This window comes from Aphanomyces invadans (assembly GCF_000520115.1).
Source record: "Aphanomyces invadans strain NJM9701 unplaced genomic scaffold supercont1.9, whole genome shotgun sequence".
NCBI lineage: Eukaryota > Oomycota > Saprolegniomycetes > Saprolegniales > Verrucalvaceae > Aphanomyces > Aphanomyces invadans.
Window position 1 is genome coordinate 819,807 of NW_008580154.1, and position 13,060 is coordinate 832,866.

The window sequence follows — 13,060 nt, forward strand, 5'->3', positions numbered from 1 at the left end:
CTGCCGTTGAGTGTGTCAGTGTGTAAAGCATTGCTGACGTACTCGACTTTCAAACGAAATCGCCAAGGAGTTGAGCTCGTACCACAGCAGTTCAACTCGTACGCGACCATCAGTGGTGTTCTGAGTGCAATCAAGTATTTGTACACCGAGCGATCACAACCATTAGAAAACGACTAGGTGGTAATGATGGCAGGTAGTATAAATTGCATATTGTCTTTCAACTTTCACATCACTCACATTTTGAATGAGTAGAGTTTAGCGCTGGCTACAAGCGCAAAGTTGCCCAACCGCGCTCAAAAGGCGAGATACGCATTACAGAGGGAAAGACACCGATATCTGTGTCAGGGTCATGAATATTGTATTGACTATACTACACGATGATTATGACACTTGATGCATAGCTTGGCAATACTTCTGTTCACCCGTCCACCCCAAAACGTTGGACTGACGACGTTGTTGTTCGGCGCAAGTGCTAAAGAACGGTTTTCGACGTGGCTGGCATCTACCTGCAATAACTCCCCCGAAGACATCCTGGTGTTGAGTTTGTCTATCTCTGAGCTGGGCAGCCATTCATTCCGAAAGGGGGTCGCAACAGACCTTGCAACTAACACTGGTGGACCTCAGGCCATTTCTATTTGGCTTCGTGCAGGTTGGAGTTTGGGGAACGTGCAGGGCCGGTATATTTTTCAGGGGGCGGGAGGAGAATTTGTTGGATGTGCAGCATCCGGTGCTTTTTTGCAGTGGAATTAGAGATTAACAGTGTAACTTGTTGTGTATGATTAAATGTTAACGACGCCTCTTTTGCAACCCTTCCACCTCACTTTCATGGGGCTGCATTGACGTCGGTCCAATGGGATTCCATATTACCGGGGTTCACCACATACTACCCTGCAACTTTTTGATGCGCAGTCCATTCTTGTTGGCATCATTGGCCTGTCACTTTGATTGGATCAAGTCAACGTTGGTACCAAATCTTCCGTTGTTCTTGTCCCATGTGTGGACAAGTGGAATTTTGCCTCAACTCTCCGAGCAAGTTCTCTCAGGTGTGCTCGAAAACCCAACGTCACACTTCATGGCCACTGGTATTCCCCCCATATCCCTCTTTTCATTCAAACACCATTGCTGAAATCTGTCGTGGAAAATTTGCAAAATTCCATACTAAATAAGTTGGAAATCATCCCCGAGCAAGTCAGCAAGAAAATTCAAAATCATCTCCAAGCATCGCGTGCAGAACCAATTACAATGGATATATCAAACACAACCTTGGAAGCCTTTGGCAAGTCTATGCTGAGCAAATAGACCAAATGACTGCATCAAGTACACAAAATGTATTCAACGAGGCTGACACCCCTGCAACAAATGCTCCTCCAACAACAACGAATGCCTGGTGGACCTCGCAACGCGACGTTCCGTTTGCCAAGTTGGCTTGCCCGAAAGGGAAAGTATATGACATGTTGAACCTATGGTGAGACGGCTGTCAGATGGACGGCATTGTGCCGTATCGAATTTGTACCTCGAAAGACTTTGCGACCAGAACAGACCAAGCGAATTTCTGCAAGGCCAAGAGAGTTATCCTAGCCTTTCTTGGACAGTCAAATAATTCTGTGCATGACGTTATGGCGATGGACATACCTGCTCGAAACGGGCTTTTTCAAGAATGCCTTGTCCGCGTGTGCCAACGCCACTTAAACATGTCGGAACAAGTCTCTATTTTTCTATGTGCTGTAGCTCGTCCTCGTTACGACTCTGCTACCGAAACTTGGTGGGACGGCAAGATCGGCATTTGGCCGTTCGTAGCGCCTGTCAAAGCACAGCGTACCAGCGCCAATGGCGTGGCCGGGACTATTGAAACCAAGACAAAGACTGTGACAAAGGGCATCTATCGTACCTTCTTGGTCGAGAATGTACTGTCTGCAATCGTTTCCAAGTGGCCAAGCGACCGTCGTGTCGTGAAGTTGCAACACGAAAATGCCCTTGCCCATGTGCCCCCGTCCGACGCGCTGCTAAACGAAGCCATGGCCAAGTACAAGGCTCTTGGATGGTCGATATCGCTTGCACCACAACCATCAAATCCCTCCGACACCAACGTTTTGGACTTGGGTTTCTTCGCAGCCATCCAGTCCCTACAACACCGCAAGTCAGCACGCAGCATTGACGAACTGGTTGCTCATGTTGAAGACGCTTACTCCGCATACCCGTACGAGAGGCTGAACCACACGCTCCTGTCCTTGCAAGCGTGCCTGGCTAGACGATGAAGGTTTTCGGGGACAATGCCTACAAGTTGCCTTACATTGCCAAAGCAAAGCAAGAGCGCAAGGGTCAGTTAACTCAGAATGTGTCGTGTGCACGGGATGTTTTCGACGCCGCGAAGTCAAGGTTGACCGGAATGGCATCCGCCGAGTTGGATCGTGTGCTCGCAGCCGAGCTCAAGGAGGCCCGCTGTGTCGAAGAACTGTCCCAGGCACTGGAAGCCATTGCGATGTGTGATGGTGAGTCGAGTGATGTCATTGATGTCATGAGAGAAGTTGGAATCGTACCAATTAGTGTAGAGGATGAGGATAAGCGTGTGCAGGTGTGTGTTGGTATTGTGGATGGTCCTTGTTCTCGTTTGGAGGGTTCTGGTGGTAAACCCCCTTCCTGAATGGATTGGTGAGGTCGGATTTCAGCAATTCCGCCTGTTGATTGGCTGTGAGACACGCGATTTGCATGCTTTGATTGGGCAAACGTAACTGTATAACTTCATAAATTGGTATCGATATTGGAGTTTTGTACTAGTATTTTTATTCGAGGAGGCATAAGTCAAAATTCTGATTCGCGCACTTATTTTGGAACGGGCGGAGTATTCTCTGCTCGACAAAAAATATTCATACGATTTAACTTGTCACGGTATCAAATTGATTATACAACTTTTTGCCTTCAAGTTGTGCCAATCGGAAGTTCAAGTTCTGCAAGCCTTGAAACTTTATCCTGAATCAGACATAGAATGTGAACAGGAAAAAGGCAGTCCAAGTGACTTGCCAAAGGCAATGCAGCCCGTGACGTCGACAGACACAGCGTGCGCAAGAACATCCTTGCAGCAGCCACAGCCCATGAGGACTGGAAGCTCCTGGCCCATTTGTGGCAACGCAGTTTGGTGCACCAACCTTGCTCCGGCTCGGTCCCTGCAGTCCCATGCTGAATCCCATCGATAACGTCTTCTCTGCGTTTAAGTCGGATGTCAAGCGATGTCTTCGCCAGCGGCGCCAGGAGCTCCTCACTATTCACCCCAACACCACCATCAAAGCCCACCGCGGCCGCATTCTTAAGGAAGCGTCGCAAGAAGCTCTCCAAGTTGTCACACCAAGCCTGTGTGCTCAGTGCTTCTTGCACACTCGGAAGTTTTAGGAAGCTGTGATCAACTTGGAGGACATGCAGGTCGGTACTTAATACCGTTTAAACGAATATAATGAATTTCAGAGATGATTTTTCTATGTGCTGCACAACTTGAACTTCCGATTGTCATAACTTGAAGGTAAAAAGTTTAGTTGCAGGATATCATTTTTCAATCAGTATTCAAATCTGATCGTGGCATCTCTTGGTGTAACAAAGACCAACGATTACGCGCTCAAAATCGACATCAAATTTCGACCATCCCATCTGCGGCTCCTTCTTCAATGGCAAAGTTGGGATATGGTCGTTTGTTCATCATCTCGTTCCTGCTGTCCGCAACTCACGCCACCGTTCAAACGGGCCACGTTTGTCATTGTCGATGGTAACGGGTACCGCGACTACGTGCTGAACAAGGTGATATTTGTCATCAAGGCTACATTTCCAAGCATGAAGCAGCGAATGGTGCTGCACTATGACATTGCGATACCGCATGGGTCAATCTCGGAAGCGGAGCTTGAGACCGTGTCGACAGAAGGTTTTTTCTTGCTTGAGGCCGTGTAGACAGAAGGTATTTCTTTGGACGTTTGTAATCCGTATAAAATATTTTCGTCAGCCTCTAACAGCACAGATCTCAATGTTTTTGATCTGCACCTTCGCCTCGTTTCAATTCCTACAGCACAAGAAGTTAAGCTGTTATGTGGATGGCGTGGTCCGCCAGTATAGTCATTCGCTGCCCGATATAGGAGTCCTTGCAACACGGTGGACACACTGATGCCGTTTATGCTGTGTCTTGTGTTGCTACTTGTGTAGACTAGCCATTGATGACTAATCGAATGATTGTTGCGAAATCAGCCAATAATTTCCATATATGCACAGTAATGTGGGAAAAGTGTGTTTTTCATATCGAAAAAGCAAGTTGGAGCGGAGGAAACAGTTTCCACTGTTTGATTGATGCAGAAATAGTTGGGAGTAGCGCAACTTTTCCCGGATACTAGAATGCATCACGCGACGACCAATTGCGTGGTTGTCGCGCCAAACGGAACTGCCCAAATTCGCACTATTCTGCATTGTATGCTAAACAATCCATTAGATAGTAGGGAGTAGTCCAAATGTGGGGAACTATTACGCACCTTGCCCATAATAGTTTCCCAGATTTGTACTATAATTTCATTTGATTGCTATTTGTACAAGGTCATCACTCCGAAGCGGCCATCTAGCGAAGACTATAAAGACTATGACACCAGCACCTGAGTCCTCGTGCCTTGAAGGAGATGGAAATAATACAATCATCCAGGCATCATGCAGGTAAACGAGATTGTGTTACCGGTTCCTGTGGACGTGTGCACTAGCTACATTGCACACGTTTCGACAAAGCACTCTGCGGGCCCAAACCAACGGCAAACTCATACTCAACGGTGACCGGATACATCCACGACATCGAGTTGATGTACGAGGAACCAGGGAATTGTTGTCGGACGACTGACTTGACGATGCTGAAGGTACTCCACGAGACTCTTCATATTCGTCGATCTGCTTTTCGAAGACGTCGACGCCAATCATTTCGAGCATGGAAAAAGTCGACGGGATAATCTATGTACTGTTTCGCCCCTAAACGGAACGGGTGCCCTTGAACAAGTTATAAAGAAGGGTATATCTCAAGATCGTCCAACGAATGGAAATATTTCTCATGATCGTCCAAGTTGAACGTTCATGTGGCATTTTATTCCAAATCGCCCTTCGCGGCATCCCTGGCATGGTGGACCAGGTGCACATCGAAAGTCGCTAGGTCATACCGCTTGGTGGCTGTCGCGCTGGGTGTGGCGTCGTGGACGGCGAGAGGTGATTGCAGGGGGCCGCTGAAATTCTGGAAGGTTAAAACCCACAAGAGACCGGCTTCCAACGCTTTTTAGCTCGTTAGCATTTTAGCCAGTCATGCCGCGTTGGACGATTTGGAATAAAAATACGTCATGAACGTTCAACTTGGACGATCGTGAGAAATAACTCCACTCGTTAGACGATCTTGAGAAATACCCTTATAAAGAATATCAAGTACAACAGATATTGATTGTTAAGGACATGTGTCACGACCAATTATTCAATATAGACAACAAGGTCGTCGTTGAGAATGCCTGTCCGAGCACAACAATTTGCTAATGTCGACTGAGACACCGATCGCCGATGGCGTGGGCATGTTTGCGAATGAGTTCACCAGTGATGCACACACCGAGCTCCTGACATCGTTGGAACGAGGTGACGACCTTTTCTTCGACTTCCGGCATGGAGACTTTGCGCTATTTGGTCCGCGCCTGACTTCGGCGCGGGCACTAAGTGTTTGGCTTCGTTGTATGGGTTGCAAATGGTGGATTTCGACGGAGTCACAGCGTAACCAAATCTTGCAGCGGCCCATATGGCTAAGGCAGAATAACATGCATTCGGATCGCTTAAGTGGCTTACATATAGAGCATACTTCTCGGCCAAGGTTATGTGATGCAAGGTTACGCGATGCTTCATGTCTGAATGTATCGAGACTTTGCTGACACGGTTCAAATATTTGAAAACCCCTTGATATTTTATAATACAGGATTATGAAAATTATAGAATATCCCCCGTTCCGTTTAGGTAGGGAAATCAGTATTCTCCTCGATGTGTGAATCGGTTTGTGGACACTAGGACAACGAATGCTGGAGACTCAAACATTTGAACGACATCGGCTACTAACACTGTATTGCACAATGAATTCGAAGAAGAGTTAATTGTAATTACCACCGTCTTCCACCTGTCACCACGACAGCACGCTGAGCGGACCACGAGTAAAGCACACAACACGAACCAGCACAGCTCGGACCAGCTCCCCGGCACATAGAGCAGGCAAACACCACAGTGCACAGCACAGGCTACCGCCATGGCTAATAGAATGGACAGCCATGACAGCACACAGCACAGACACACAGCACAGACACACAGCATCGCCGACGGCCCTCCTTTAATGTTGCCCCCGCATATAATTTTTAAATTTAACATGCTTGTGTGGAATTAGAAGACAAGTCTCGTCCGCTTACCAATTAACAATCCGGAAAAATTGTCATTTGTCTCAGATTTCATCGAAGATTTCAAAGTATCCTCTAGAACTGCCAGCGACTGGTACGGTTTCTGTCGCGACGTGTGCTCATCCGAGATGCTCAAGTGCGAAATGAGGGTACCTTTAAGATTTGATACATACCTTCACAATAGATATACATATTTTGAGATGTTATAGATTGGTGGAGAGGATTCCGTTGTCAAGATCGACGAAATGTCGTTCAAGAATTAATCCAAGTAGAATTGCGGTACGCGGCATCCGGAGTGTTGGCTTTTTGGTGGAGTCTACAGAACGACGAAGAAGTGGTTTGGCGTAAAGACATTTGAAGACCGATGCAAGCATACGTTGTCTAGTCTCATTCGAAAACACGTGCGACCCGGTACGTTGATCGCGTCGGACAAATTTGGGTTGTACGTGTCTTCGAATGAAGAGCACACGCTACCTAACAACCCTACCTTGGCAGGGATGGGATGCTCCCATCAATGAGTAAATCACTCAGAAAACTTCGTGAACTCTGCCATCGGTGCCATAAGCAGTCTGTGGAGGGTGTGTGGGAAGTCCGCGTGTAGCAGTGTACCAAGGCCATGCGTGGTTTCATAGAGACCACCTTCATCATGAAAGTGGTGGAACAGCCGATACATACGTGAACAACACTTGGAGATACAGCGCCGGCGTGCGCTGGAGCCAAAGTGTTGGGTTGCGTCGCTGAGAAGTGGCGTAATCAAAGATGGCGAAAGATGAGTAACTGGGACATCACCTCCTTCTTCCTTGCCTTTCATGGGGACGCTGTCTTGGCGGCACTTGTTCAGACCGTTGTTGTCACTTGAAACAAGTACTGTACATTCAGGCTGCCTTGAGGCTTGAATACGTTCGCAGCTGTAGACGTGCGGTTGCTGACACCCCCTCCATCAAAACATAAATAGAGAGTCGTCTTGACTTGAGTGATGTTGACTACAGCGAGAGACAGAGTAGAAAAACGAAATGACCTGGGAGTCGAGCGCTTGAGAGTCGTGAAGGTAATCGGGAAGTAGCCGACGGTAGTGTGAGGTCTGGTTATGATGATGGCATTCGTGCGAAGTCCGAGCAATTCTGACGTGTACATGGGACATCACGATGGAGGCATCGGTCTTCAGGTGGGACAGATGGGTGCGAGCATGGAGGCGGAGTAAGGCAAGGACTGTGGGAAAGAGCTTCAGGTGCGATGGTGGGCGCGTCTTCTGGTACAAAGGTTTATTGTGGTGAAGCCAAAGCAAACGGAAGGTAATGCATCGAACCATCTGAAACAGGAGTCGAGTCGGCGAACGAAAAGTGTCGGGGATAGCGATAAAGAGGTCGTCGGGTGGGAACAATAGGTCGGGCCACGACATCGAACGTTGCGAAAGCGTGGTAAATGGGGTCAGAAGTTGATCCCATAAGGCAACTGCGACAGTGCAACGCCAGAAAATATGGTATGCATCTTCAGTGGTATCTTGGTCGACTTGGCATCTGTGCACACGTACGGGCCACAGAGGTCGACGTGTTCCATTGAAAGCGATAGAGGATACCAAGAGCGTTGTGCTGTAAGCGGAACTTCAGGTGGGCAAACACTGGTAGATGGCGCGATTAAGATTGGTTTCAGCGGTACATCCAAAGGGATTAGGTGCTGTGTCCAGATGGAGACGATGCAGCGGGTTGGTAGGTAAAGAGCCAGGAAGGAGGGACTTGTAGGATTTCGCCGTTGTGATCATTTTTTTGCAAGAGTGCCAAGCTTCAATTTCCAGTGGTGGTTAGCGGCATAGATCGGGAGGGGAGGGAGCGATGGCAGTGGACGTGTGGGTTCCTTGGGAAGGCTTGTTCTAGCTTGGATAGGAAGACACGAGCCATGCGTCGGAGTATGGAGCGATTGACCAGTGGTGATGAGATGGTCATATAGTCGGACGACGGAAGGGACGATATCGAAGATTCGGTACAGATTCCACACTCGAAAGATGTGTGTCATCAGCAGTCCGGACAGTCGAGTTGCCTTGAGATGGAGCGCCTTGTTTTGGTTGGAGCGGAGGTGTGAAGCAACCCAGAGAGGCATTGTGATCGTCGCGGGCATACAGTATTCCTGACCTTCAGAGGGGTGTGGTCGAAGCGCTGCTGTGAAGAGGTCGAGAGATGGAGAGAGAGACGTCAGTGGTGTCTTGGATCAGCGCTGTGCGGAGATGGCATTGACGAGCAGGCTGAGGTGGAGTGCTCGGTATTGGAGCTCGATATCGGGTACAGTAATTGAAGGCCCCCTCTGAGCGTGGGACAGAAAGCCATTCCTGTGGCATATGATTGCGTAGCTGTGAGGACTTGGACATCTTCCCAGCGAGGAAAGACTTGACAATGGGAAGTATGAGCTTGAGCGTGGCTTCGAGTAGCGGGGTCGCGGCTGCGATGTATCAAATAAGTGGAAGGATAACAGTGCGAAGGATGATAACGCGGCCTTGGAGTGTGCGAGCGCTCTATTGCCAAAGCGTGCAGCGTGCCAATATCTTCAAAGGAAGGTCATGGAAACGTATGGATGACGTCATCTTGGGGCCTTTCCAACCACGTACATTGTCCATCGGCATCGACGACTCGGATCGAGGGAAGGGTGGCGAGAATGGCTTGTGCAGGGAATGGGAGAGACTACGTGAAGGACATGATGCTGCTTCATGCCAGTAGCTGAGCGGAAGTCTTGGATGAGGCTGGGAATGCGGGGGGGGGTCGCTGTGGTCGTGCAGGTATCCCGTGACGTCATCCGCGAAAAGCTGATACGGTATGTATAGTTGGCTCGTGCGTATTCCAAAGTCTTCGAGATGGCCCGGAGAAAACATAGCAAGGGCTCGATGAACAATACAAACAGCGCCGGGGATATGGGGTCACCTTGGCGTACGCCGGAGCCAGGTTCGAAAGCAGCGAGTGGTATGTCGTTCAACACAGCGCAGACGAGGGTGCCGTGGAAGAACATGTTGACCATGTTCAGGAAGCGGGTGCCGAAGCCGTGATAGGTGAGAATACGATTCAACGTCGAACGAGAGACCGAGTCGAAGGCTTTGGCAAAATCCAACATTACAGCGCCTGCAGAGGGAGACGTTCCGCTGGCAGAGGCGTTGGAGTGATTGGAAACGCAAAGGGCATGTTGGATGGATCGCGTGGGTGTGAACCCATATTGGTTTAACCCGAGAAGTTTCGGCAGGAGTTGGTTGAGCAGACGGGTGACAACCGCGGGATCCAGCTTGGCGGAGACGTTAGTTTGGTCAGTGCGCGGTAGATGTATACATCCATGAGATCACCTGCCTTGTACAGTAGCGCTAGGGAAGCACGTCGTTGGACCTTGGACATGCGGCTTTGAGCTAAATTCGACGCATAAAGAACTTCGTGGTAGTGGGGCGCCCACTTTGACTGGAATACTTTGAAGTATTCCGCGGGAATACCGTCAGGGCCAGACGCGCGATTGTTGTGTGCCTTGGCAATGACGAGATACTGTACAGCGTGCATGGCTTGTCGCATCGCTGGGATGACTCGGGACGGCTGTGAGCGTGGGGTGTAGCGCAACATGGGTGTGGAGAAAGGGAGCTTGTATTGGGTAACATGTCGGCTAGGCGAGTGGAAGATGCTAGCTCAGCATTCGCGACATTGCTTGGATTTCGCGGTAAGTTCTGCTTCAGTAGCCTCGGGGAAACATGGGCAAGCCGCTGATACTTGGGGGGATCGGAAGAAGTGCGACGAGCAAGTCTCATCCAGATGTATTGTGTTTTCGAAATAGGAAGACATGTTGCGTTATTTAATTGTTGATTGCGTGACATTACGCGTGGCGGTCAGCAAAGACAGCAGTGGCACTATTATTGGTGGGGTATTGATAGTGCGCCTGGAGGGCCTTGGCGAGTGTCAGCGGAGGGTCTGGAATTCCTTCAAATCGGCACTGGGACGGGCATGGAATTGTTCGTTGGGACCAAGTGTCCGACGTTCCATCGCAAACTTGCCTTGTAAACGTGTTTTCGCGTTGAATATAGATTAGCAATGCGCGATCGTGAGTGAATTCACGTCGATGAGATCAAAAATCGACCCCTCCACCAGGACTAACTGACTCTATTTTCCTCATCCCGCACCTTTGACGTCACGTCGAAGCTACAGGAACTGCTCGCTTGTCCGATTCTCGATGCAAACTGAATTACAGTCAGTTAGCCAGTGGCCCGAGTTTCGAGCCACCTTGCTAACCGCACTTACTGGACATCTACTACTAGCCTTACTAGTAAGGACCTAAGCCAATCAGATGTCTCCAACCTTCGCCTTTTTCACCAATAAGATCTTGTTTAGATTTAGCGTTTGACCGAAATATTACACATTGTTTGGGACCCGTCCAACCGACCTTTCACGAGGTTGAGTCGGCTCGTCGGCTCTGAGCATCCAGAACTCTCTGCCACTGGCTTCGCCATAAAGGAAATCACGTCCCACACCACTCGGGTTGCAGCCCCAAGTAGAAACGGTTCAGATGCGCAGGATTTGCTTGCATATGTTGGAGCGCTTTCTTGCACCCCGAGCCCACAGAGAATCAAATAGAGCCCTGCATGACTCATCTTGCCGCGTCGGCAATCTGACCTACGGTAAATCGTCAGTTGCACAACATTAGGGTGTGTTTGGACTAGGTACGCCTTTGCAACCTTTCTGGATGTGCATATTCCGCCCGTCCGATTCAGCGTCAAGGAAAACCCGACCAGGTTATGTCGTTTTGCCCGTTTACCGTCCAATGCGATTTTCGTACGCAAGGAGTGGACACCTCGTGCGCTATTCAACATACGCGCACATTTGTTATATCACAACGGACCGAATGAAACATTCCTATACCGACCAGATCATTGCAGAACTTTTGTGCGTCGCTTTATCCGCGACACCGAGCAATGCGTCTGATTAATTCCTCTTTGATAATATATCGCACAAAAGAAACTATCCAACATGACACACCTCAACCACGGAGGCAGCTAGAAATATCATCTGTGTGGATCCTCTGGGCTCCCTGCGGGAACTAGTGTTTCACGACCTTGTCGCTTTACGACCAATCAAAGCCCCATAGGCCAGAGAGTACATATATAACAAGAATGAAATTCCTGACGGGGTGTTGAGGGCCTCCCCATAACAAGCTGACCCCGCGGGAGCGTCGAGGATGGGTGGTTAGTTGCCCACCATGGATCTCAGATTTCTGTTCAAATATGGAGATTCGCTCAAGATATATATAGTACATCAATCACTCTCTCGAGTTAGTATAACATACTTAATCAAGTGATTCCAAAAGTGTATTGAGCGATATATAAGTCAACAAATGAGAGTCGATAATATGAACCGTGCGGTAGGTTGAGCAAGTCCACCTCACTATCCTCAGAAGGAGACCGTCGACCTGCCTCTATCATCAACGCCACGTGCCCACCACCCATTCCAACGCAGAGAACCGGGAACAAGCCGAACAAGCCCTGCTATATTCCTTGACTCTTTGTTCCCATTGCAAGTCGGACAACTGTGGAAGACGAGATCAAGGCAGACGGGTGTTTGCATGAGTTCCAAACCCGCCGCCACAATTTCCGCGATTGGACTCCTGTGAGTTGGTAAAACTGTTGCCCCGTCATATCAAAGTTGATTGTCACGGATCTTATTACTCACGTCTTGACGACTTCAGTTGCATCCAACGATCTGAGGCACCAAAAATGGCGCGAAGGTGGTCCAGCTTCCCCTTTAGCCACGTTCATGCGCACCATTGACACGACAGCGAGTTTCCAAACGATGTTACGTCGCTGCGACCGCGAGAAGGTGGCGGAAGCCCTCAAAGGCTGACTCTCTGGGTCGTAGGACGGTCTCTGCATCACGAAAGTAGCACTCCAATCTAGTTAACCCATTGGTCAGCAATGAGTCCATCTGTTGTGACAACCGGTCGTCTATTCCCAACGAAGTCGCTTCGGCTTTCTTCAGTTTTCGATTTCACTGCCCACTCAAAAGCCTTTCGATCATGCTGCCGTCGTCCACCCAATTCTTGGCGCCTCCTCATCACGACATGGACGAAACCCGACTGATGAACACCATGCGAGCCCAACTGAGCCAGTTTTCGCAGGAAGATCTGCTGCGGCAGGCGGCCGTGCAACTCCCCGACGAAGTGAAAAGTCAGTTGCGTCTCCTTCAAACCATCAAACTCCACAACGAGATGCTGCGAACCCTCGTGCAACAAGTTGACTCACAACCCACGACATTCTCGTACCCGATTCAAGACCCCCAACCGACAGATGTGCAAACCACCAAGGAAATCCTGGCTTGGTACTTCTCCGAAGACAACCACAATTGCAACAACACAGCAAACTGCACGTGCTAGCCCATGCCCACACCATTCGTCCCTTAATATTATTCCTTTTAAAACGTTGGATGAGGTGTACTCAAACTGCCAAGGCATGTTGACGAGGACTAGTCACACTCTTCGCAACACGAGGTCTCGTTGAAGAAGACGTCGAATACAATTACGGCGACTCCAAACCTGCAATCGCATGAAGGAAGCCAGTGCGGAGTGTGCAGCCTCGTTTCAACTGCTATCCCCACAAACCCAGGCAAAGGTCGCAGTCCACCAATATCCACCAACTTCTCTGC

General features: G+C 49.3%; 2 protein-coding genes across 2 annotated transcripts; both read left to right on the plus strand.

Moving 5' to 3' along the window:
- Positions 1 to 3,171: 3,171 nt before the first annotated feature.
- H310_05408 (hypothetical protein) lies at positions 3,172 to 3,384 on the plus strand (the record flags this gene model as incomplete). The annotated part of the gene is made up of 1 exon (XM_008870129.1): positions 3,172 to 3,384. The coding sequence occupies one exon, from the start codon at positions 3,172 to 3,174 to the stop codon at positions 3,382 to 3,384; it is 213 nt and encodes a 70-aa protein (XP_008868351.1).
- Positions 3,385 to 12,410: 9,026 nt separating this feature from the next.
- On the plus strand, positions 12,411 to 12,852 carry H310_05409 (hypothetical protein). The gene has a single exon (XM_008870130.1). The coding sequence runs from the start codon at positions 12,435 to 12,437 to the stop codon at positions 12,789 to 12,791; it is 357 nt and encodes a 118-aa protein (XP_008868352.1). The 5' UTR covers positions 12,411 to 12,434; the 3' UTR covers positions 12,792 to 12,852.
- Positions 12,853 to 13,060: the final 208 nt, after the last annotated feature.